The sequence below is a fragment of the Erinaceus europaeus genome, chromosome 10 (assembly GCF_950295315.1).
Source record: "Erinaceus europaeus chromosome 10, mEriEur2.1, whole genome shotgun sequence".
Taxonomy (NCBI): Eukaryota; Metazoa; Chordata; class Mammalia; order Eulipotyphla; family Erinaceidae; genus Erinaceus; species Erinaceus europaeus.
This window is the reverse complement of record NC_080171.1, coordinates 99,322,312-99,347,903: the sequence shown is the minus strand read 5'-3', so window position 1 is coordinate 99,347,903 and position 25,592 is coordinate 99,322,312. Positions and strand designations below refer to the sequence as shown.

General features: G+C 42.1%; 1 protein-coding gene across 8 annotated transcripts in view; it reads right to left on the bottom strand.

The window, feature by feature from the left end:
- The window catches only part of GARNL3 (GTPase activating Rap/RanGAP domain like 3), a 229,909-nt gene that overhangs the window by 139,674 nt on the left and 64,643 nt on the right, over positions 1-25,592 (bottom strand). For all 8 annotated transcript variants that reach the window (XR_009552095.1, XM_060200172.1, XM_060200173.1 and 5 more), the window contains one exon: positions 1,725-1,799. Coding sequence is in view for 6 of the 8 variants with exons in the window: in XM_060200172.1 (XP_060056155.1) it covers positions 1,725-1,799 (75 nt within the window). In the remaining 2 variants the exon portion in view is untranslated. The remainder of the gene's footprint in view (positions 1-1,724; positions 1,800-25,592) is intronic.

Genomic DNA, 25,592 nt, shown 5'->3' with positions numbered 1-25,592 from the left:
AAATTGAGAAGGAAGGAGGTGATAGAGAGGGAGACAGAGAGACACCTGCAGCACTGCTTCACCACTAGCAAAGTTTTCCCTTGCAGGTGGGGACTGGGGGCTCAGCCTGGGACCTTGTGCATTATAACATGTGTGCTCAACCAGCTGCGCCACCGCCTGGCCTCCTAACACTTTTAAATAGTGATTTATAAGACTATAAGGTAATAGGGGGTAATAGGGGTATAATTCCATACCATTCCTACCACAAGGGTTCTGTACTCCCATCTCTTTCCCAGGAAACTGTTATATATGCATTTTTTCCCCTCACCACTCCCATCACCAGAGAAAGGTCTATATCTGCACCCCCAACCCTGTAGACAACAACTATAGTTCTCCGACATTCTTAGATATTAGATTGACTTTTTTTTCATATCCATATGTTTAATTCTCTATATTCCTCACATGAGTGAAACCATTCTGTAGTTGTCCTTTCCTTCCTTACTTGCTTCACTAAGCACAGTCTTCTCCAATTCCATTTACTTTATCCCAAAGGACACGATATTATCTTTTTTATTACTGAGTAATATTCCATTGACTATATGTCCCATAACTTTTCTATCCAGTCATCTACCGAAGGGCATTTTGGTTATCTCCAAGTTTTGCTATTGTGAATAAAGCCACTATGAACATGAAGGTGCATATGTCCCTTCGAATCAGTGTTATATCTTTTGGACAAATGCCTAGGAGTATAATTGCTGGATCATATGGTATTTGTCTAAGGATTCTCCATACTATTTTCCATAATGGCCACACCAATCTGCACTCCCACCAGCAGTGTAGTGGAGTTCCTCTCTCTCCACATCCTCTCCAACCCTTATCTTCTCTTGTTTTACAGAGTCTGTTCTCACAGGTGTGAGGTGGAATCTCAGTGTGGTTTTGATTTGCATTTCTCTAGTGATGAGTGAGTTGGAGCACTTCCTCATATGGCTGTGGGTAAGGCTAGGCTTTTAGGCCCTAGTACACAATGATGAACATAATTTGGGGAAGAGGATGGACATCTATCTTAGTGACACAAGAAATTGTACCAGTGTGCCAACAACTATACTGTAAATCATTAATCTCCCAATAAAAAAATAAAGAAAAACAAAAGCCAATAGATGTTTTAAAGAAAGAAAGAAAACAAACAAACAAACAAACAAAACACCAAAAAAAGCAAGAGCAAGAGAAGAGCCTCTGGTCTGCAACAAGTGGAAACAGGAGAGCCCTGGCAGAAGGCTTGGTCCCAGGAGTAAAAGACCATAATGCATTTCTTTTCTGCCTATTCCAAATAAAGATGACATTTTGTAATTGCAGTAATTTTTTGGATCTCTCTCCTAGATCTTAATATTGCTTATGTGGAAAGTGTCAAGCTGTCTGGCATAGGGGAAGAGCTGGGTCTGGGGCTATTCACAAAGGGTGTCATTGTTGTCTGTGGTCCAATTTCATGTGTTTTATCTAGTTTTATTAGTAATCTTTTAAAAAGTATGTGTCACCTCATTACCAAGACCTTCCATGGGGAGAGGGGGGAAGACACTTCTCTTCCTGTTGGCTTCAAGCAAGGCTGTGAAGGTTTCTCTTTCTCCTTCCTGGGCTCCATTTAGGTAAATCCTCTGTGGCAAAGAGGATCACAAACTGCTCAGTGCTGTGTCACCAGCACCATAATCATGTGCTTGGTGACAATACAGGAATTGGGAAGGCTTCCTTACCTCATCTGAAGAGCCATTTTCCACTCTGAATCTCCCAGCCCTCTGGATGGCTCCATCAGCATCACTGGAAATAAGCTAAGGGACAAAAGAACATTGAGTTAAGCAGGTTGGGTCACCACTCATGATGTCCCCTCTGCCTGTATATGTCCCATAAATAAGGCAAATTCAAGCACAGCTGGAGAGCTCAGTCCATTAGTGAACAGTTTTTTTGAAGGTCTCTCAGCTGTCTTCAGGCAGTCAATCATGCAGTTTTTAGGAGCTGAGGAATGAGGAACACCTAACCTGCATAAGTGGAAAACAAGGGCATCAAATCTGACTTTGAACATATTCCAATACTGGAAAACATTAAAGTGCTGATCCCTGGGAAAACATTCTTAATACGCATCATATGTGGACAAGTGTAGCTCACAGATGGCAAAACCAAGGGCCAAGTCTCGAATTCAGCTGCCTTTATAGGAAAGCCTAAAAAACAATTAATGGCTGGCATGAACTCAAAGCTCTGCAAACATCACAGAAAGCCCTTGTACTTCATTCAGTTTTAAATGGTTTCCAAGAGATCAATCAGTCCCTTCCAAGGCAGACAGACTGTATTTTAGCTCTTGCAATGTGATGCTTGTAAATAGATGGTCTGTGAAGAGCTGAAGGCTAGAAAGAGATGAGCAAAAAGGAGATCAAGGCTTGGCATGTCAGGCCTTTGAAAATTACTGGTTAGAGATTGAGCTTATTTCTCCTGAATCTTCTAGATTTCTCAGTAGCAACTTGGGAAAATGATGAGTCTTCTTAAGCTTTGAAACTTGCCCACAATTTGCGGAAAGAACTGCCAACAATTCCATATCCCAGATTCACTAGGACATAATTGCCCAGAGGGGAACCTACTGCCACCTGACTCAAGCCTTACCCACTAAAACAGACACACAGATTCTCTCTCTCTTTGCCTCCAGGGTTATTGCTGGGTCTCAGTGCCAGCATTACAGCTCCATGTTCCTGGTGGCCATTTTTCCATTTATTGGATAGGACAGAGTGAAACTGAGAGAGGAGGGGCAAGTAAAGAGGGAGAAAGAGAGACACATGCATATCTGCTTCACTGCCTGTGAAGTATCCTCCCTGTAAGTGGGGTGCTGAGGACTCAAACCCAGATCCTTGCACAGGTATTTGGACTTAGTACTATGTGTGCTTAACTGGGTATGTTACTGCCTGGCCCCCAATACACAATCTCTCAAAAGTGGCTGCTATCTTATATTTTTATTTATGTTTCAGAGATATGAAAGGGTGAAAGTAAATGGAAAAAATTCAGGGGGAAAGTCCACAAACTTTTCCAAGGAAAATTATTTTTAAAAGACTAGTAAATGTTTTCCATGATAAGTACAAAAATAATCATATATAATATTTATTGTTTTGGGGCCAGGTGGTGGCACACCGGCTTACGCGCACACATTACTGTATAAAAGGACTCAGGTTCAAGCCACTGGTCCCCACCTGCAGAGGGAAAGCTTCACAAGTGGTGAAGCAGGGCTGCGGGTGTCTCTCTGTCTCTTTCCTTTCTACCCCTCCCCTCTCAATTTCTCTCTGTCTCTATCCAGTAATAAAAATGAAAAAAGTAATATTTATTGTGCACTTCCACAGACCATATACTCTTCTAGACTTAATGTGTATTATCTCATTTATTTTTCATAATAACGCAAGGGGATATTACTATTAGTCTCATTTATAAATGAAGAAACCGAGACAAAAACAAGTGAAATTGTGAAACTGGATGTGGACACAGGCTCTCAAAGTCCATTATCCTCCTCTCTGCCTCACCGACCACAACACTATCTAATCATCTGCCATGGAGTGTTCAGGATAAGATCGGTTTAAATTTTTTCTTTTCTTTCTTTCTTTTCCCCCAGAGCACTGCTCAGCTCTGGCATATGATGGTGCTGGGTATTGAATCTGGGACATTGGAGCCTCAGGCATTAAAGTCTTTTTGCATAACCACTGTGTTCTCTCCCTAGTTCAATTAAAATAATTAAATGATTGTATTTATTTATCTGTTTATTTATTACTGTCACCAGGGTTATCACTGAAGCTTGGTGCTTATACAATGAGTCCACTGCTCCTAGTGGCCACTTCTTTCCCTCTTTTCCTCTTTCCTCTCTCTGATAGAGACAGAGAGAAGTTGAAAGGGAAGGGGGAGATAGGAAGGGAGAGAGAAATTGAAGCTTATTCACTGAAGGAGAGGACTGGGGACTTGAACCAGGTCCTGTGCACGATAACATGTGCACTCTACCAGGTGAGTCAACATCTGGCCCCATAAGATCAAAAAAAAAATTAAAAGATCTATTTATGGGGGTGTGTGGATAATTTTGCACCTGGTAGAGCACACATACTATCATGCACAAGGACCTCGGTTCAAGCTTCCATCTCCACCTTTAGAGGGGAGGTTTCATTAGCAATGAAGCAGTGCTACAGGAGTCTCTCTTCCTCTCCCCCATCTCTCGCTTCCCTCTTGATTTCTCTGTCCCTACCCAGAATAAAACATATTAAAAGGATCTATGAGAAAGAGCTGCTCAGCTTTCTGACTTATGGTGGTACTGGGAATTGAACCTGGGACCTTGAAGCTTCAGGCATGAAAGATATTTGCATAGTCATTCTACTGTCTTCCTGTTCTTTTGCACAGTAATTTCTAAAAGCAAACACCTGGAAAATATGAAGACATTTTTGTGTACATATATATGTAGTTATTTATGGCATCAGATTATTACACTGTAGGTAAACTGAAGATGAGCAACAGAGACTGTGCAGTAAAAATCTGCTTGCTCAAAGAGAGGTCTGGTGTTTGCCCTCTGCTCTGGGGAGGTAACCACTGGGCTGTCCTTGGACATCTGTTTGTTTGAGCCATACTGGAGAACAGCATGACCTGTGCTGAGGGCTTTGGATAACATAGTATCAGAGCAACCTGGGGACACAATGACTTGGGGGACTTCCCTGGCTGCAATCCTCCATATGTGCTGTTGAACATCATTGCCAGGAGTTAATGCTGTCTGTGACCCTACACCGCCACTCCATCCCCAGGGACAGGACAGCAGGAAGCTCTGCATTTGGCACTCTCTCAAGCTCTGCCGCATGTATCTGTTCCCTTGGTTGATCTTAATCTGTATCCTTGTGCCATAATAAATCGCAAGTAAGCTTAAGAGCTTTCAGTAAATTCTCTAAGTCTCCTTCTAGCAAATTCTTGAGTTTCAGAGTGGCCATGGGGACCCAAGAACTCTTCAGTTAGAGTCAGAAATGAGGAAACTCAAGACTGCTTCCTAACTTTACAGAGGCCATTTCTTTTTTTTTTTTTTTTTTCCTCCTCCAGGGTTATTGCTGGGCTTGGTGCCTGCACCATGAATCCACCACTCCTGGAGGCCATTTTTCCCCCCTTTTGTTGCCCTTGTTGTAGCTTCGTTGTGGTTATTATTATTATTGCCCTTGTTGACGCAATTTGTTGTTGGATAGGACAGAGAGAAATGGAGAGAGGAGGGGAAGACAGAGAAGGGGAGAGAAAGATAGACACCTGCAGACCTGCTTCACCGCCCGTGAAGCGACTCCCCTGCAGGTGGGGAGCCGGGGGCTCGAACCGGGATCCCTACGCTGGTCCCTGCGCTTTGCGCCACATGTGCTTAACCCACTGCGCCACCGCCCGACCCCCTACAGAGGCCATTTCTAAAGCACAAGAGCAAGATAAATTCCTAGGGCCACTGCCATCTTCACAGGAGAAATGTAGAGGATTCTGCATCAATTTCTTTGCTTGTGAGCATCTCCCATTGTCGGTTATAACAGGGATAGCAAATAAGTTTCAAGTCAAGTGTTATTGGTATAGGTTGCCTCAAGGACTGTAGCAGAAGTATCCTGAGCTGTGCAGTTGGTGAGAAAAGAGAGCTGCAATCAGCTATTAACATCTGCAGAGGTACATAAAAAGAATTAGAATTAGAGGTTGGAAAACAGTCTTGACTGCAGCTAATCTCATCCTGAACTCAAAGGTTTCAGAGAAGAGCTGATAGACATTCCTTGATCCACTAATCCAGTCACATAACAAATAACAATTAAATATTTGCCTCCCCCCGCCACATTCCAGAAACAGGCTAATAGTGCCCCTTTGCTGAGATTAGAACAAGACGCTTATAGAAGAACTTGCTAAGTGATCTGGTAGTTAGCAGGACTAGTGCTCCCTCTGAACTTAACCAACATGAAGCTCTTAAAGACCCTGAACTCTGACCTCAGGCTAACAGGTTTTAACTCTATCAGCTTGACAACCTCTACTACCATCTTCATCCAAATCAACATCATCTCTCTCCTGAGTGGTGTTTACTAGTTGCCTACTAATGGGTCTGGAGACTCCTCACTGTACCCTGGCTTCTCTTTAACTCACTCCTCACTATAGTCCAGGTGATTTTGGACTTTGAGAGCTTGTTTGGAGGTTCTAGCAGGGGAGCACAGCTACTTGTATACCCTCAACCGAAGACCGGTCCATCTCTATTCAGGGAAGGCCATTCTTGAAGCGCGCAGCCTCAGGAGGGATGCACATGGAGGAAGGGCACATCTGCCTAGCCAGTCAGATCAGCTGAATCAACCCTGGTGATCAATGGGGTGACAGATGTCACAGCCAGATCATCCTCACGTTCGTCCAGGTGATTTTGGCAAACTGAAAGACTCACCCCAGCAATCCACTCATTCCTGCCAGAAGACATACACACATGATACCTCTGTGCCCGGAAGGCCTTCCCTTACACTTTTCCCTAATTAACTCTTCCATACTGTTCATTTCCAGTGTGACCCTCATTGCTCACATACACATTCCTTGACCTCACTGCCTGGGAAAATGGATTCCTTTGAGACCCAGAGTAGCCCTCAGCGCTGTGCTTGACATTTCCTTGTGACATTATCCAGTTGATGCCTGTCTCTCCTTCCTTACTCCCTCTGCTCTCTATCGATCAGCTCCAGGAAGAGAGCAGCGGCATTTGTTTTTCTCACCATTTCAATCCCAAACACACTGCCTGACATGGTATAGATAGTCACTAAATATTTATTAGACAAGAAACAAGAAATGCGTGGGTCTTTGAATGCCAAGTCTCTAATGAAACAGCCAAATGGATATAAGAACGGGGGTAACACCTGTGATCATCCTGGCAACTGCAGAATGTTCATTACTCCCACAAGACATTTCAAGGAAATTCTACCAGGCCTATCTATGATGAAGGAAAGACCAGAGAGGGGGACAGACCAAATAGCCTGCATCACCATGGGACAGAGGAAGCCAACCTGAATAGTAGTTTAATCAACCTGCAGATCAAAGTAGTACCCATGAGCTTATTCGCACTGGTAGCCCCTCTTTGAGCTGAAGGGCACTGGGTGGATGCATTTAAATGGCAGCCCCAGTGCTCCTCTGCTCTGTCTCCCACTTTTATAGGCGGCTAGGGCACATAGAGAATGAGCAGAGAGCGGCATGGTGAATGTCTGATGAGGCATGGTGCACCAGCTGATATGAAAGAAGAAGACAGTCCTTCAGTGAATTAGAGGTTAGAAAAATAACAGGGCAGAAAAATCCTTTTGTCACAGCAGAGAAACTTTCTAGCAGTAGTTTCCTCTCAAATATTCTTCAGAAATCTCTGGTGTATCTGTGAGAATGTCATATATGAAAAACAATAGCATCAACAAATGCTGGAGAGGTTGTGGGGACAAAGGAACCCTCCTGCACTGCTGGTGGGAATGTCAATTGGTCCAGCCCCTATGGACAGCAGTCTGGAGAACTCTCTGAAGGTTAGAAGTGGACCTACCCTATGACCCTGCAATTCCTCTCCCGAGGATATATCCTAAGGAACCAAAAACACCCATCCAAAAAGATTTGTGTACACATATGTTCATAGCAGCACAATTTGTAATAGCCAAAACCTGGAAGTAACAGATGAGTGGCTGAGCAAGTTACGGTATATATACACAATGGAATACTACTCAGCTATTAAATGGTGACTTCACCTTCTTCACTTCATCTGGGATGAAGCTTGAAGGAATCTTGTTAACTGAGATAAGCCAGAAAGAGAAGGATGAATTTGCAATGATCCCACTCATAGAAGTTGAAAAATAAGTACAGAAAGGAAAACACATAGAACACCTTGGACTGGATTTGATGTACTGCACCAAAGCAAAGGGCTCTGGGGTGGGGTGGGGGAGGACCTAGGTTAGAGTGTTATGTGAAAAACTGAGAAATGCATGTACCAACTACTGTATTTTACTGTCGATTATAAACAATCCCCTCAATAAAGGAAAAAAAAAACTCTGGTGTAGTCATGAGAATTATACAATTGAAAACCCAATGGCACACAATCTGGGGTTCTCCACCCGCAACTCATTCTAGGTGGTACAGTTATCTTCCACAGCAATGGAATTGTAACATTTCCCGCAGGTGGTCATTTGACTTAATCCTGTCCACTTGGAGGTGGGTGGAAATCCAGGGGGTTAGGTGTAGGGCATGGAGGGGGTCAGAGGTGCCTCACTCACATAGCTCTCCCTCTCCACAAGTTAGAACCTCTACAACCAGAGACCATGAGTCCAAAATGACACAGTGTCTTCACTGTGAGCAGTGTGTGTGAGGCAGTCACCCACTAACTCCGAATGCCTAATTGAGTGTGAGAAATAAAAAAAGCTGAGTTCCAATGTTCTAAATGGACAAATATTCCCCAGAGGTATAATAAAAGCTCTCTGGATCTAGAATGAGTCCATAATTTAAAATGTGGAAATGGAACTTGGGTGTCAGATTTTTTTTTTTTTTTCCTCCAGGGTTATTGCTGGGCTCGGTGCCTGCACCATTAATCCACCGCTCCTGGAGGCCATTTTTCCCCCTTTTTGTTGCCCTAGTTGTTGCAGCCTCGTTGTGGTTATTATTGCCATTGTTGACGTTGCTTTGTTGTTGGACAGGACAGAGAGAAATGGAGAGAGGAGGGGAAGACAGAGAGGGGAAGAGAAAGATAGACACCTGCAGACCTGCTTCACCGCCCGTGAAGCGACTCCCCTGCAGGTGGGGAGCCGGGGGCTCGAACCGGGATCCTTACGCCGGTCCCTGCGCTTTGCGCCACGTGCGCTTAACCCACTGCGCCACCGCCCGACCCCCCCCCCCCCCCCGCCCCCGGGTGTCAGATATTTTATTTTACTGCCAAAAGAACAAGAAACTTTCGCATAGTTTCTAATTATTGTTACAATTCTGGAGGCTACTGGATCCATGGAAGTGAATAATATGTGATAAGATTTCACATGAAAAGAACGGTTTCTGAACTTTGAAATAAAGTGATCACAGTGAGCCAAAAATTGATACTGAAAAAAAAAATGCTGAAAAGAAAATGCCCCCAAGTAGGGGGGTCATTTCACAAGTGTTGAAGCAGGTCTGCAAGTGTCTATCTTTCTTTCCTCCTCTCTGTCTTCCCCTCCTCTCTCGATTTCTCCCTGTCTTATCCAAAAACAATGACAGCAATAACAACAATAATTACTACAACAACGATCAAACAACAAGGGCAACAAAATGGGAAAAATGGCCTCCAGGAGCAGTGGATTCGTAGTGCAGGCAGCATACCCCAGCAGTAACCCTGGAATCCACTTATCAAATAATATTGCATCCCCTGATCGCAACCTAATCAACGCAACGAGTGCCACTCCAGCATGCTTCACTTCAGACTGTGTCCAGAGACTTCAGGTGTGGAAGACAACCCTTCAGCTTCATCACTCGGGTGAGACCTTTCCTTTCATAGTGTTCTCTAACTTCATCCCAGGTGGTTCACTTCCTAACAAAGTCCCAAAACCTAGATATAGACTAGGTTCCAGGAGATAGAGCATATGTTCACATGTATCCATAAACTAGGGCAAATATATACCTGAAAGCAGTAATACACTAGAGTTTGCAGTGAGTGCCCCCCAATACTTCATCTCCACTATTCCAACCTTTGGGTCCATGATTCTTCAGCAGTTTGTTTGGCTTTGAATGTTAACTCTCTTTTCAGCCACCAGGTTCCAGATGCCATCAGGATGCTGGCCAGGCTTCCCTGGACTGAAGACCCCACCAATGCGTCCTGGAGCTCAGCTTCCCCAGAGACTCACCCTACTAGAGAAAGAGAGAGGCAGACTGGGAGTATAGACAGACCAGTCAACGCCCATGTTCAGCGGGGAAGCAATTACAGAAGCCAGACCTTCCACCTTCTGCAACCCACAAAGAACCTGGGTCCATGCTCCCAGAGGGATAGAGAATGGGAAAGCTATTGGGGAGGGGATGGGATATGGAGATTTGGTGGTGGGAATTGTGTGGAGTTGTACCCTCCCCATCCTATGATTTTGTTAATGTCTCCTTTCTTAAATTAAAAAAAAAAAAAAAAAAAGGAAAGGAAAAAAAAAAAAAGAAAATGCCCCCAAGAGCACATTATATTATCAGGAAAATGACTATCAAGAACACAGATAATAGGGAGAAAAGTGCAAGAGGTATGGCAGGTCTGAGCTGTCCTCACCCGGAGTACAAGGAGCAATTCCAGGCTCCCCTTTATCCACTTCTTCATTGTACTGCTCTCCCTCACTCTATCCTACAGGAGTATGAATGTGGATTGTTCTGATTCCAAAACATCTTACTAGGCACTGAACTCCTGGGTAGGCAGAGCCACATGTATGAAGGTCTGAGCACACATGGGAATACCTGCTTTTTAGACTTGACTCCCAGAAGAAACCCATCGGGTCAAGTATAGTGAGAAAGGAGACTGACCAATTCCCTCCTCTCTGCTGCTGTTGGAGTGTAAAGTCTCAGACGATTTGCTCTCTACTTCGTTTCCAAGCTTTCCAGTCCAGCCTACCTTAAATAAGGCATTTTCTAGTTTTGATATCTCTCATCTGTAAGGATGCATACTTTTCCTATCCAAAATAAAAAAAATAAAAAATTCTGTAAAAACTCTTGGCAAAATATATACCTGAAAGCAGAAGTACACTAGAGTTTGCAGTGAGTATCTCCCTAACACTTCCTCTCCACTATTCCAAGCTTTGGGTCCATGATTGCTCAGCAATTTGTTTGGCTTTGTATGTTAACTCTCTTTTCAATCACCAGGTTCCAGATGCCATCAGGATGCTAGCCAGGCTTCCCTGGATTGAAGACCCCACCAATGTGTCCTGGAGCTCAGCTTCCCCAGAGACACACCCTACTAGGGAAAGAGAGAGGCAGACTGGGAGTATGGACAGACCAGTCAATGCCCATGTTCAGCCGGAAAGCAATTACAAAAGCCAGACCTTCCACCTTCTGCAACCCTCAATGACCCTGGGTCCATGCTCCCAGAGGGATAGAGAATGGGAAAGCTATCAGGGGAGGGGGTGGGATATGGAGATTGGGTGGTGGGAATTGTGTGGAGTTGTACCCCTCCTACCCTATGGTTTTGTTAATTAATCGTTTCTTAAATAAAAAAAATTAAAAAAAATTCAGGTAAAACAGGAAAACTAAAATTGGACACTGCTGAGAATAGTCCATATCAAAACATGTAATGCAATAGGTTCTAAATTGTTTTCACTGAACAAGAAAGGTTGAGAACAATGAACTAAAAACTGTCCTCTTGAAGATCCACACCACATGGAGCAATGACTAAACAAAAAGTGGGGACAAGGAATCAATGAAAGATCAGATTAGGAATTACAGAAAGGCAATAAACTGACAAACACATCCAAGAACTCACCAGCAAATCAGATTTTAAAAAATAAAAGAACACAAATACAAACTGATAATGAAGATATAATTGTTAAGAATAAATACATTTTGGGCCCTGGTGGTTACACACATGATAAAGCATGCATAGAGCCATGGCTATGCACAAGGACCTGGGTTTGATGCTTCCCACCCCACCTGCAGTGGGGACACTTCACGAATGGTGAACCAGGTCTGTAGGTGTCTCTCTTGATCTCTCCCTTCACCTTTTACTTTTGTTTTCATTTATTAATTTTTACTAGTTTCCAGGGTTATTGCTGGGGTTCAGTGCTGGCAATACAAATCCACTGCTCCTAGCAACCATTTTTTTTCTATTTTTATTGGAAAGAACAAAGATAAATTGAGAGAGGAGGGGGAGATAGAAAGAGAAAGAGAATGATAGACAGACACCACAGACCTGCTTCACCCACTGTTGGAGAGCCAGGGGCTTGAGCCTAGATGCTTGAGTGTAGTGCTATGTGCACTTACCAGGTGCATCACCCCTGGCTCCCTTGATCTCTCTCTCTCTGTCTGTCTCCCCTCTCCTCTCAATTTCTCTCTGTCCTATCAGATAAAATAGGAAAAAAAAAAGCCACCAGGAGCAGTGGATTCGTAGCTCTATCAATAACCCTGGAGGCAAAAAAAGGAAAAAAGAAAAAAAAAAGGATAAACACATTTTGAAAGTGAGAGAACAAATATATAAAGCTATGTAAAAAATGTAAAAATATTGCAAAATATAAAACCTCCTAGGAGAATATACATAATGAACAGTATTTTAAGAGAGAAAGACATCTGAATACAGCAATGACTATCTATAGAGCTGAAGAAGCTGTCAGAACACCACCCCATAAAAGCAGCACCAGCTCCCAGGTGCTTCTAAGTGGGCAAAGATCCCTGCCACATGACAGGTGCACCCACACTTCCAGGAAAGTGGGGGACCAATTCCTTGAAGAAGGTAGCAGAATTTTGTTTCATTTGTTTTGGTGTATAAGTTCAGGGGTATTGGGATGTAGTTAACATCAGGAATCTAAGAGAAGATAGGATGTTAGGTTCATCTGTTTTGCCTTACATTTTGATTTCATCATGTACTAAATAATTAGTGCTGAGGACTGGGTCCCAGAAAGAGAAGAAGGAAAAAAAAATAAAATTATCCTTTGGTTGGTATGGGCCAGACATTTTGAGGGATTTCTTTAAAGTTCTTGAAAGTTCTCAAAGTTCTTGTCCAATACTGTAATCCCCAGCTCCATTTACTTTTAATTCTAATAACAACCAAAATAAAGACTTTCAGTCCCCTAGCTGTACTAACTACACTGTAAAATTTAATAGTTACACTTGGCTATTTATTGAATAGTAAAAACCATAATTTTCTATGATCACAGATATTTCTATTGATAGGACTGTGATATGGTGGCCATTGGAGCAATGCTGAATGACCAAAATGAAGTTAGTTCTTCATACTAAATAACCTTCAGTTAGCAAATAATACTAAAAATGATAGAAATTCATATAAATCAGGAGTTGACTGAATTTGGAGTAGGGCGCCAAAGAAAAAACCCTGGGTGGAGGGTGAGGTGGGTGTTCAGCTTCATGGGGTGGGGGGGCTGGAGGGAGGGGATGGGACACAGTCTTTTGGTGGTGGGAATGGTGTTTATGAAAAAAAAATCTATAAAAAAGAAGCATTCAGGGGGTCAGGCGGTAGCGCAGCGGGTTAAGCGCACATGGCGCAATGCGCAGGGACCGGCGTAAGGATCCCGGTTCGAGCCCCCGGCTCCCCACCTGCAGGGGAGTCGCTTCACAGGCGGTGAAGCAGGTATGCAGGTGTCTGTCTTTCTCTCCCCCTCTCTCTGTCCTCCCCTCATCTCTCCATTTCTCTCTGTCCTATCCAACAACAAAGCAACGTCAACAATGGCAATAATAACCGCAACGAGGCTGCAACAACTAGGGCAACAAAAGGGGAAAAATGGCCTCCAGGAGCGGTGGATTCATGGTGCAGGCACCGAGCCCAGCAATAACCCTGGAGGAAAAAAAAAAAAAAGCATTCAGATCACATCAGATTGGTGGGTTTCACAGTCAACAATATCTATACACCTTTTCCATATTTGGGAGCTACTCTCTTCCCTGATCCAGTTTTCTGGTCCTTTATGCAGCCATGACATCATATCCCCAAACAATAACTTGGATCCACCTGCATGCCAGATTTCAGGCTCAGGGAAAAAAAAAAAAAGCTAGTATAGCCACAGGCCCTTTGGAATATAACTAAAATATGCCTACTAGCTATCTACAAAATAGAGATTCCCCCCCCCCCCCAACTCTTCATCTGCACTATTCCAGCCTTTAGGTTCATGATTGGTCAACAATTTGTTTGGCTTTATATGCTTACCCTCTTTTTAGCCACCAGGTTCCAGGTGCTAGCATGATTCCAACCAGACCTCCCTGGACAGACAACCCCACCAATGTGTCCTGGAGCTCTGCTTCCCCAGAGCCCCGCCCCACTAGGGAAAGAGAGAGGCAGGCTGGGAGTCAATGCCCATGTTCAGAGGGGAAGCAATTACAGAAGCCAGACCTTCCACCTTCTGCATCCCATACTCCCAGAGGGCTAAAGAATAGGAAAGCTATCAGGGGAAGGGATGGGATAGAGTTCTGGTGGTGGGAATTGTGTAGAGTTGTACCCCTCTTATCCTATGGTTTAGTCAATGTTTCCTTTTTATAAATAAAAACATTAAATTAAAAAAGAAACATTCAATAAATGTTTTTTTAATATTTATTCATTCATTCATTCATTCATTCATTCATTCCCTTTTGTTGCCCTTGTTGTTTCTTTTTATTGTAGTTACTATTGTTGTTGTCATTGTTGGATAGGACAGAAAGAAATGGAGAGAGGAGGGGAAGACAGAGAGGGAGAGAGAAAGATAGACATCTGCAGACCTGCTTCACTGCTTGTGAAGGGACTCCCCTGCATGTGGAGAGCAGGGGGCTCGAACTGGGATCCTTAAGCTGGTCCCTGTGCTTTGCACCACATGCTTTTGACCCATTGCACTACCACCCAACTCCCTTAAATATTTAATTTTTTAAAATTTATTTATTGTGGAATTAATTTTTACATTTGACAGTAAATACAATAGTTTGTACATGCATTAAATATTTAATTTTAATGAGAGACACAGAGGCAAATAAATGCTATAATATCTATTTAAAGTGATGCTGGAAAATGAGTCTAGGCTCTCACACGTGTGATTTCACTGCTAAGAGACCTCCCTAAGTCCAACTTTGTTCGTTTTTGTTTACAAGAGAGAAGAGAAGAATGAGAGATGCCGTAGCATTGCTCTATCATGCATGTGGCTTCTCTGATGTTGTCCATGTTGCTCCCATGTAGTTCTGGGGCTCAAACTCAGGGTTCCATCTATAGTACTGTAGAATCATTCTACCAACTGAGCTATTTCCTAGTCCTTATCCATTATAACAATAATGTTATAATGATTAATATAAAAAATCTGATTGTATTAGCATGATTAATCTATCTTAGTGTTTCATTTAAGCTCTCAGAAGCTCTGATTAAACCTTTGTCTACCCGACAATCATTGCTGAGACTATTGTTCAGGGTCAGTACTAACTGCTGAAATTATAAAGACAAATGCAACATGATCCTTACCCTGGAGGAGCACAAAGTCAAGTGGGAGAGACACACATATGCATAAACAGATAAATCACCACACAACCTAGTTAAATGCCACAACAGGAGAAGCAGAGGATGGAGTCCTGAGGGAGTTCAGAGGCTAGAGATAGCAGCTCTGCTTCAGGGAGCTGGAAGTTTTATTACTTCAATAATCATGTAATCCAATCAACAAAGCAATTGATACTGGAAGATGCATAGGGTCTTTGAGAATTTATTTCCAACAAAGGCAGTTTTTGTTGTTTTTAAACTATGAATATTGGTCAAGTAGACACATCTGATAGAAGCAGCTGTGTCTATATAAGCAAATAATGCAACACACACACACACACACACACACACACACACACACACACACACACACACCTGACTTAGAAAGTACTATTCAGAAGGGATGAAAGAAAATGTAAATGTTTATGCCAAATAGAAGGGACAAGGAGAAGGTCTAACTCTGGGTAGACTGAGTCAGCCCTCCTGGCCACTCTGGTCTCTTCTAGAGAAGTAAGAGAGTTGAATTCAACAACCAGAGGAGGTGTTCTCTTTCTCTCACCCTTCACTTTGGTAATTTCTATCTGTGTCAAAGGACAGAAAAAAGATCAGCATGTCAGAATACCAAAGTTGGGTGTTTTCTAGTCAAGAGAAGAAACACTAACTTAAGATGAACCACCAAGAACACAGATCTGAGTGTGAACACTGTCCTATATATATCCCCATCCTCAGCAAACTCAAAATCCCACATTTACCTGATATGTTGGGCTAGTATTCTTCTGCTTTCTTGAATATAATGACTTACCTAACTTCATGACTTTGCCTTTTATGACCACCCAAATGCTCCTGACCACACTGGTACAGCATTGACATCACAGTACCAAGCTCATAAGCCATTCTGGATATTCCTGGGATAAGTATGTGCTGCTGGGGGACTGTGGATAATTACAATAATACCACACTTCTTTTTTTAATGCTTTATTTATTTTATTTTAATGACAGAGATACAGAGAAAGGCAGGAAGGAGAGGGAGAGGGAGAGGGAGAGGGAGAGGGAGGGGGAGGGGGAGGGGGAGGGGGAGAGGGAGAGGGAGAGGGAGAGGGAGAGAGAGAGAGAGAGAGAGAGAGAGACCAAGACCAGAGCACTGCTCAGCTCTGGCTTATGGTGGTGCTGGGGATTGAATCTAGGACCTTGGAGCCTCAGGCATGAGAGTATTTTGCATAACCAGTATACTATCTCCCCAGCCCCACACTTCTCAACACACAGAAATGCTGTCCTGCTGACTTCTCCTTGAATCCACTAAATCTAGTCTCAGCTCTCAATCATCTCTCTCAAGTAAATTCTCACTCTCTTCTGTGTTCAAAGAATGTTTCTATATGACCATATTTGCAATAAACTCACACTACTTGGCCATGTCTAGATCTTCATCATCACCCTCTGCCCCAGAAGAACTGAAAAAGAACTGAAAAACATTTTGGTCAATGATTTTGTTGCCTGAAATACAGTAATTCTGTCATCAACAAAGAAAGTTAGAGGACACTATTCTTCCCCTATCATATTAAGTTTTTGAGACCCTGTGTCTCTAAGAATAGTGGGAGGCATCCTTATTACATGGTATACATTTCTTTCTCACTTACAGAAAACACTGCAAGAAGTAAGGAGGGAGAGAAAGTTCATATTATGAAATAAAGTCTTGGAGGTTGGGGCAGTAGTACACCAGGCTAAGTGCATGTAGTGTGAACATTGTACGAAGCACAAGGGCTGGAGCAAGGATCCTGGTTCAAACCCCCAGATCCCCACCTGCAGGGGGGTTGTTTCACAAGTGGTGAATGAAGCAGGTCTGTAAGTGTCTATCTTTCTCTCCTCCTGTCTGTTTTCCCCACCTCTCTCAATTTCTCTCTGTCCTATCCAACAACAACAATAATAACAGCAGCAGCAGCAAAAACAACAATGGAAAAAAAAAAAGATGACTGCCAGGAGCAGTGGATTTATAATGCAGGCACCGAGCCCCAGCGATAACCCTGGAGGCAAAAAAAAAAAAAAAAAAAGGTCCTGGTACTGAACATCTTGGGGAGTACAGTTTTGCCAGTAAACCAAGCAGTTGGCCACACCAAAGGGTGGCTAGAGGTAGGGAGAGATTTAACCTTCACATTTTTTTCAACTCTTTAATTCACACACATGACATTTTCTCAAGCTTATGTAAAGAGTTAAGCAAACATCACTTTAATATTAGTCTTACAGTGATATTGCTACCTGTAAGTCCCCTAAGCATTGCAATATATATATAAACTCTGGAGTTGCTGGTTCACAGCAGCAAAAAGCCAAGCACAGAGAACACCCTATCTCACTTGGGCAGAGCTTTACAAGATAAATACCAACTAGACCCTGGAAATTGATCAGAGAGTTCTGCACAACCGCATGTCATTCAACTGTTTAGCTCAGAGAAACTGCAGTACCCAAAAGGACAATGAGAGCCCAGGGCCATTAAACATTCTGTCTACTAAAAATACAAGGTCTCAGTAGCTCTTTTTGTTTTTGTTTGAAGATTTTGTTAAATAAGAAAGAAAGAAAAAGAAACTAACATGGGAGCTATGACAAAATGTTCCACATGATACTAAGAAAAGGAAACACACCATTTTAAAAAATATTATGCAACCTGAATAAAATTTTAGAAAGGTAGCTATTCTCAGTAAGACAGAAGACATGATTTTTTTTTTTTGGACCAAGAATAAGAAACTTGTAGAAGTGGATAAAATAAATAAAAAGGACTGAAATGCAAACATAGGATGAAAATCCTCACTGGAGGAGGAAAACAAAACTAATTTTACTACACAGCTATTAAGAACAATGAACCCACCTTCTCTGACCCATCTTGGATGGAGCTAGAAGGAATTATGTTAAGTGAGCTAAGTCAGGAAGATAAAGATGAGTATGGGACGATCCCACTCATAAACAGAAGTTGAGAAAGAAGAACAGAAAGGGAAACAAAAAGCAGAATTTGAGTAAATTTGGAGTAGGGCACCAAAGTAAAAACCCTGGGTTGAGGGTGAGGGTGAATGTTCAGCTTCATGGGGTAGGGTGGGGTGGGGTGGATGGGATGGGACAGAGTCTTTTGGTGGTGGGAATGGTGTTTATGTATACTCCTATTACTCTGTAGTCATATAAATCACTAATTAATATGAGAGGGGAAAAATTGATTGAATGTCTCAAAGTTTTTAAAGCACAGACTGAGTCTTTTTAATACATAGGCTGAGTCTTTGATAGGTTGACTCTCTTAAAAGCTTAGACCAGGGAGAACAGAAGCAACTGGTAGCACAGCTATATACAAATAGTGTCAAAGGGGAAGTCGGGCGGTAGCACAGCGGGTTAAGCGCATGTGGCACCAAGTGCAAGGACCAGCGCAAGGATCCCGGTTCAAGCCCCCGGCTCCCCACCTGCAGAGGAGTTGCTTCACAGGCAGTGAAGAAGATCTGCAGGTGTCTTTCTTTCTCTCCCCCTCTCTGTCTTCCCCTCCTCTCTCTATTTCTCTCTGTCCTGTACAAAAACAATGACATCAATAACAACAACAATGGTAACAAAAGAGAATAAATAAATGAATAAATAAAAAATAGTGTCAAAGGACACAAATTATGGTGATGTTGTGTATGATACAGCAAATCCTAACAAAGGGATTTTTCAAAGTTAACCCAATTGCCAAATAATGTGATTATAACAATAACTATCTATTGTCTTCTTAAACCCTAAGACAGCAGGAACCTCCCGCTTCCTCTATAGAGCCTATATTTCCCCCAGTCCTGGAACCTCGAGGGTGGGGTTCACTTTCCTGCAAGCTTCTCTCAATTCATACCAAATAATATTGCATCCGCCGATCCCAAACTAATCAACGCAATGAGTACCACCTCAGCATGCTTCACTTCAGACTGTGTCCACAGACGTCAGGCATGGAATGTCAACCCTTCAGCCTCATTACTTGGGTGAGACCTTTCCTTTTACGGTATTCTATAATTCCATTCCAGGTGGTTCACTTCCTAACAAAGTCCCAAAACCTAGATATAGACCAGGTCCCATGAGATAGAGCATATGTTCACATGTATCCATAAATTAGGGCAAAATATATACCTGAAAGCAAAGGTACACAGTAGTCTGTAGTGAGTCAGTATAAAGTTCCCAGTGAAATAGTATCTACTTAGACTTAGATACCCTTCTCACCTACTTCTTATTACAGTTCTCTTACTCACTCCAAAGCTAACCTTAGCAAAGCAAGGACTGCAAAAGCTGAATAACGGCAAGAGACTGACATAGTTTAATGATGACTCTTTAGTCACTATCAGGTCACTCCATCAGCTGGGGCCCTATTTGGGGAGTCCTGAGATTTCCAAACAGACATGATGGGCCTAGACCTCGAGTAAATCCTTCTCTCCATTGTTACCGGTCATCTCTATCAGGAACAACAAAGCAGACCCCTTTGTGGGCCCCCATAGGATCTTGCCCTCAGCTTGGATTAACAATGGTAGAGAATGCTCCATCCTCTGGAGGGAGGATGGACAACATACTCTATGCTACACCTGAGGAAGATGGGTCGATACTGGGGCAGCATGGAATGTTCCTACTCATGACCACAGAATGTGAGCTCAGATCTAGAGGGATGCAGAGGTCACATAGGCTCCTAAGCTGAATATGGGCCCCAGATCACATCAAATCGATGGGGGTTTACAGTCAACAATATTTATATCCCCTTCCCATATTAAGGAGCTACTCTCTTCCCTGATCCAGTTTTCTGGTCCTTTTTCCAGCCATGGTATCATCTCCCCAGACAATCAATTGGATCCACCTGCATGCCAGATTTCAGGCTCAGGGGAAAAAAGAAAAAGAAAAAAAAAACTAGTATAGTTATATTCCTTTGGAATATAACTAAAATATGCCTACTAGCTATCTACAAAACAGAGACAACCCCCCCCCCCAACTCTTCATCTGCACTATTCCAGCCTTTAGGTTCATGATTGGTCAACAATTTGTTTGGCTTTATATGCTTACTCTCTTTTCAGGCACCAGGTTCCAGGTGCTAGCATGATGCCAACCACACCTCCCTGGACAGAGAACCCCACCAATGTGTCCTGGAGCTCCACTTCCCCAGAGCCCCACCCCACTAGGGAAAGAGAGAGAGAGGCTAGGAGTATGGACCGACCTGTCAATGCCCATGTTCAGCGGGGAAGCAATGACAGAAGCCAGACCTTCCACTTTCTGCATCCCACAATGACCTTGGGTCCATACTCCCAGAGGGTTAAGGAATAGGAAAGCTATCAAGGGAGGAGAGGAGATATGGAGTTCTGGTGTGGAGTTGTATACCTCGTATCCTATTGTTTAGTCAATATTTCCTTTTTATAAATTAAAAAAAAAAAACAAGAAAAAAAACAGTGATTTTAGAAAATAATACATTGTAGGCAATATTAGTTGTAGAATAGTAGCATGTTTGTTATTTGAGATGCTTTCCCAGAATAAAAATGAATAAAATAAAAATAACATGGGCTGGCAAGAGAGCTTACCTATAGTGTTCCTGTTTTACCATGTACACAATCCAGGTTCACATGTGGCCTCCACTACACTGGAGGAAGCTTCGGTACTATGGTGTCTTTCCTGTCTCTCCCTCTGACTGTCTTTATCTCTTTCTTTCTAGAAAAAAAAAGTGGTCTGGAGCACTGGAGCTCAGGGGACAACTAAAACAAAAAAAGAATGAGAAAGAAAAGGTAATTATGGAAGTTTTGAGGGTAATGGGGAATAGAGAGTAATCAAAAGACAACAGCAGAAAATATTCATCCCTGACTGGAAATCTGAATCACAGAGATTCAATGTTTTAGGCAATATCAGTGAGGCAGGAAGCACATTGAGAAATAATGAGAAAGCTGTCCTAAAAAGGAGAGAGAGTCCCAAAACATCATGCCAGCATATGTAGTGTCAGAAATCAAACTTAGGACGTCACCCATGCAAGTTCTGTGCTCTATCACTGAGCTATCTTCCTGGCCATCAGAAACATTTTAGAAACAAAGTCAATGGTTGGCAAAATAGCTCACCTGGGTGTACCTGCATGTGTCCCCGGTTCAAGTCTGACCCCCATCATGTTGGAAGAAGCTTTGGTGCTGTGGTGTCTTTCCCTCTCTCTATTTCTGCCTCTGAAAAAGCCAGCCCAAAGTGGTAAAACTCCATTGATGACAAAATAACAACAACATACTAAAGAAAAAAGATCTTATTTTTAAAAATATAGTCAGAAATGCTTACCAGGATAGAAAGCAAATTAAATGGCCTCTGGTTTCTGTTTATCTCTTTGCAGTTGTAATTAATTGGATTAAGAGAAGGTCATTCTGGATTAGGGTGAATTCTAAGCCCAAACAACTGGAGTCTTTGTAAGAGAAAAGACAGGGAGATAGAGACACAAGACTAGAGGGAAAGATGTTCTCATGTGATGAGAGAATAGAAACTGGACAGAGGCAGCTTTAAGTCATTAATGTCAAGGATTGTTGTAACCTCAGCAACCTGAAAAATTAAAGATTTTTCCCTAGAACCTTCAGAGAGTAAGGACTTTTAGACTACAGAACTATAAGTGAATACATTTCTGTTTTAAGACTTTTAGTTTGTGGTAAAATACTGTGGAAAACAAACCTATGAAGCAAATACAACAATGGATCAAAAATTGTAAAATTTTAAGAGAAAAAGAAATATAATGACTCAGAAAACATAATTCAAGACATTCGCAAATAAGTAATGGTTAAGGAAAAATGTCCTTCTGTATAGTCTAAAAAACTCACTACCTCAGATTCTAGGACAAGGATGCCTGTTATCGTTCTGGAGGTCAATGCAATTAGATATAAGTAAATAAGAAAGGAGAGAATTGACTAGGAGGAGAAAAAGTTGTGTGTAGAATTGTTACTTATGCCTTTGAAAACATTATACTTTGAGCAAAAGGAAAACCAAAGTAGGTATAGCCAAACAAAGAAGGAAGACAAATGTTATACTGATTGGAGAAGTTCTACTTTTAAATTTAGGAACTGTTTTCATTACGACTGGAAGCTTTTCAAATATAAGATCTTTTACTTATCAAAAAAAGATTATACTTGGTTCTTAAGAAGCATAATGAAATATGTGAAGTCATTTTGTATACATCTGCTAAATCTTAAAAGTGATTATATCTAGGTGGTAGGAATACAAATGGATTTAATTTTTCTTTGCTTTTTTAATGTAGTTCAAATTTTACACCAAATATATTATAGAAAAACATGTTTACATGGGTAGCAGTATGCACAAGCAGAGAGTGAATGGGAAGTAATGTAAAAAAATGAAGAGAAAAAAATTAATTAGATACCAGATGTTTAATAAGGCTGATTACCTAGCTAATATGTGGCATATGGCAATGAGCTAAGTGTCTTTGGTAAGTTCAGTACACTTAAAAAAAAATGAAGGAAGAATCAGGTCTGCCTACCAAAATTGTCCACAAATGATCACAATGTAAAAAGTATGTCAGGTGCCACAGAGAAATTAAGAGAATTGTAGAGTTCTCTAGAGTGAAAGATGATCTTCTTCCAAAGGAGAAGGGAAGGCACTAGAAAAGCTGGAATCCAGGATAGCATATTTCAAGGCTTCCTAGATGGATGGAAGGAAGAATGAAACCCAGAGGCCTGTGTGATGGTGAAAAAGGTCTATCTAATTGGCTAGATCGTGGTCATGTGGGCTAAGGTCCCCAAGATCGATAGAAACAAGGAAGGAAAGTCTTAGTGACAAACTAAGAATTCCTACATTATTCCAGAAGAAAGATACTGAAAGTTGTCCTATTTATTTGTTTGCAAGCAAACATAAAGATGATGTTGACAGAAGTGCACTTTTGGGAAAGTGTTCTTTATGGCAGTAAGGAAGTCAAAGATAGCAGACACATGTTGACAGACTGAGGAATCTGAAAAGCTAGATACAATATAATGATACTTGTTGAATGGAATATTTGAGGAGTCAGGGGTAAAGATAAGTACCAGAAATGGCATTTATATACTTTCCCCATGTTTGGGAGCTACTGTCTGCTCTGATCCAGCTTTCTAGTCTTATTCCCAACTCTGACACTATCTCCCCAGATAATACTTTTAGCCCACCTGCATGTTAGCTGTGGGGTCCAGGCAAAAATCAGTAAAGTCATGGGCCCCTTGGAACATACCTATATAGACTTCGTAGCTTCTTCCAACATGAAGACCCCAAATCTCATCTGCTGTACTCTTACATTTGGTTCCTGATTATTAAACTATTTGTGCTGCTTTATATCTTGATGCTTTTTTTGCCACCAAGTTGCAGATGCTACCATGACACCAACCTGTCTTCCCTGGGCAGATGACTTCACCAATGTGTCCTGCAACCCCACTTCCCTAGAGCCCTGCCACACTAGGGAAAGATAGAAACAGGCTGGGGGTATGGAAACTTGACAATGCCCATGTCCATTGGAGAAGCAATTACAGAAGCCAGATCTCTCACCTTCTGCAACCCATAATGATCCTGGGTCCATACTCCCAGAGGGATAAAGAATAGGGAACTTTCCAATGGAAGAAGATAACTAGAGTCAAAGAACAGAATCCAGGATGGCACAGGAGGAGGAGGAGGAGGAAGAGACTGAGGTTGCTATAGGAGGGGGTAAGACATGGCACCAGAATGGAACCCTTTGTGGACATTGAGAAGAACAAGAGCAGCACTACATCCACAGGAGGAGGGAGTGAATAGCTGCAATTCCGGTTTTGAAAAGAGAGTACTGGTACTGGTGCCCGCTGTCATGGGAGTGGCTATTTCTAAGTGTGATTCTACCTTGGAAAATGTGTAGCTTTTGTCTGGCCTTCTAATGATGGCATATGTTTGGCTAGTGGATTTGGCAGTTTGGGACCCCAGTTTCCAGGCTACTCGCATAGAGTTCAGAGCTCTATATGGTCACCAAGTGATGAGTCAGTTGGGGCTGAGTCACATGAAGCATAAATGATCCCAGGAAAACAGGCCATAAAATCAAACAATGTCAAAAAAGTAGTCATAAGTATTAGAGAAATCAGACCATCATTAATAGGGGACAGAGGGTATGCTATAAACAAAACAAAACAAAAACTTTTTCTTATAGTTTACCTTGTTTTTTTAAAAAATGATTTAAAGACACTTACTGAAATATATATATATATATAATTCTGAGGATAAAACTAGGGGCCAGGTAGCAGCATATCTAGTAGAGCACACATGCTACCATATGCCAGGACCAAGGTCCAAGCCTCTGCCCCCACTTACAGGAGGGAAGCTTCATAAGCTGTGAAGTAGTACTGCAGGTCTCTCTCTTTTGCTCTTCCTCTCTCTCTCTCTCTCTCTCTCTCTCTCTATATATATATATATATATATATTTCACCTTCTGTCAAAAAGAAAAAATATCTTTAAAAAGGCCACTTGGAGCTGTGGAGTCATTGAGCCCCAACAATAATCTTGGTGGCACTGGAGCTCAGCTTCCCCAGAGACACACCCTACTAGGGAAAGAGAGAGGCAGACTGGGAGTATGGACCAACCAGTCAACGCCCATGTTCAGCGGGGAAGCAATTACAGAAGCCAGACCTTCTACCTTCTGCAACCCTCAACGACCCTGGGTCCATGCTCCCAGAGGGATAGAGAATGGGAAAGCTAACAGGGGAGGGGGTGGGATATGGAGATTGGACGGTGGGAATTGTGTGGAGTTGTACCCCTCCTACCCTATGGTTTTGTTAATTAATCCTTTCTTAAATAAAAAAATTAAAAAAAAATAATCTTGGTGGCAAACAACAACAACAAAAAGAATAAAATGAAATACATAACAAGCTTAGACTAGGGGGATATTATGTGTGGGTAAATAAATAGAAAACAAAAGAATAAGGTTAAGATGCATGCTTAAAGCTTAAGTCATAATAGGGTTCCAAACTTCAAAAAAACCAATTTTGAGGAAAAGAAAAACTGGTCATTTCTAGAATTCCTACTGCCTAGGTTAATAACAAAGCAGCTTCATAGGAGAAATGACATACTTTTTTAGTTCCTTGAGAACTTTTCTTATAGGTCCTTTTCAAGGAGATATTCTTGTGACAGACTGAGAAAAATCCTCAAGAGCATTCTGCAAATGACATTAATCCGGATCCATATGGCTCCTTTCCATTTGTCCATCAGTGAAAGTCAAAGGCACAATGCCAAGGAATAGACCAAGACAGGCAAGTCTAGAAGGGTCCAAGAAAGGCAGGCCAAGTGTCTATAAATGTTTTATGGCTGGACTTACTTTAGGAATTAAACTTAAACCATTAAGGAATCTCTCTCTCTCTCGATTTATTTATTTTAAAGGTGGGGGAAACAGCATAATGGTTATGCAAACAGCCTCTCATGCCTGAGGCTCCTAAATCCCATGTTCAAACCCCCCCTCACCACCACCATAGACTGCAGCTGAGCAGTGCTGTGGTGTTTCTCTCTCTCTGCATCTCTCAAAAAA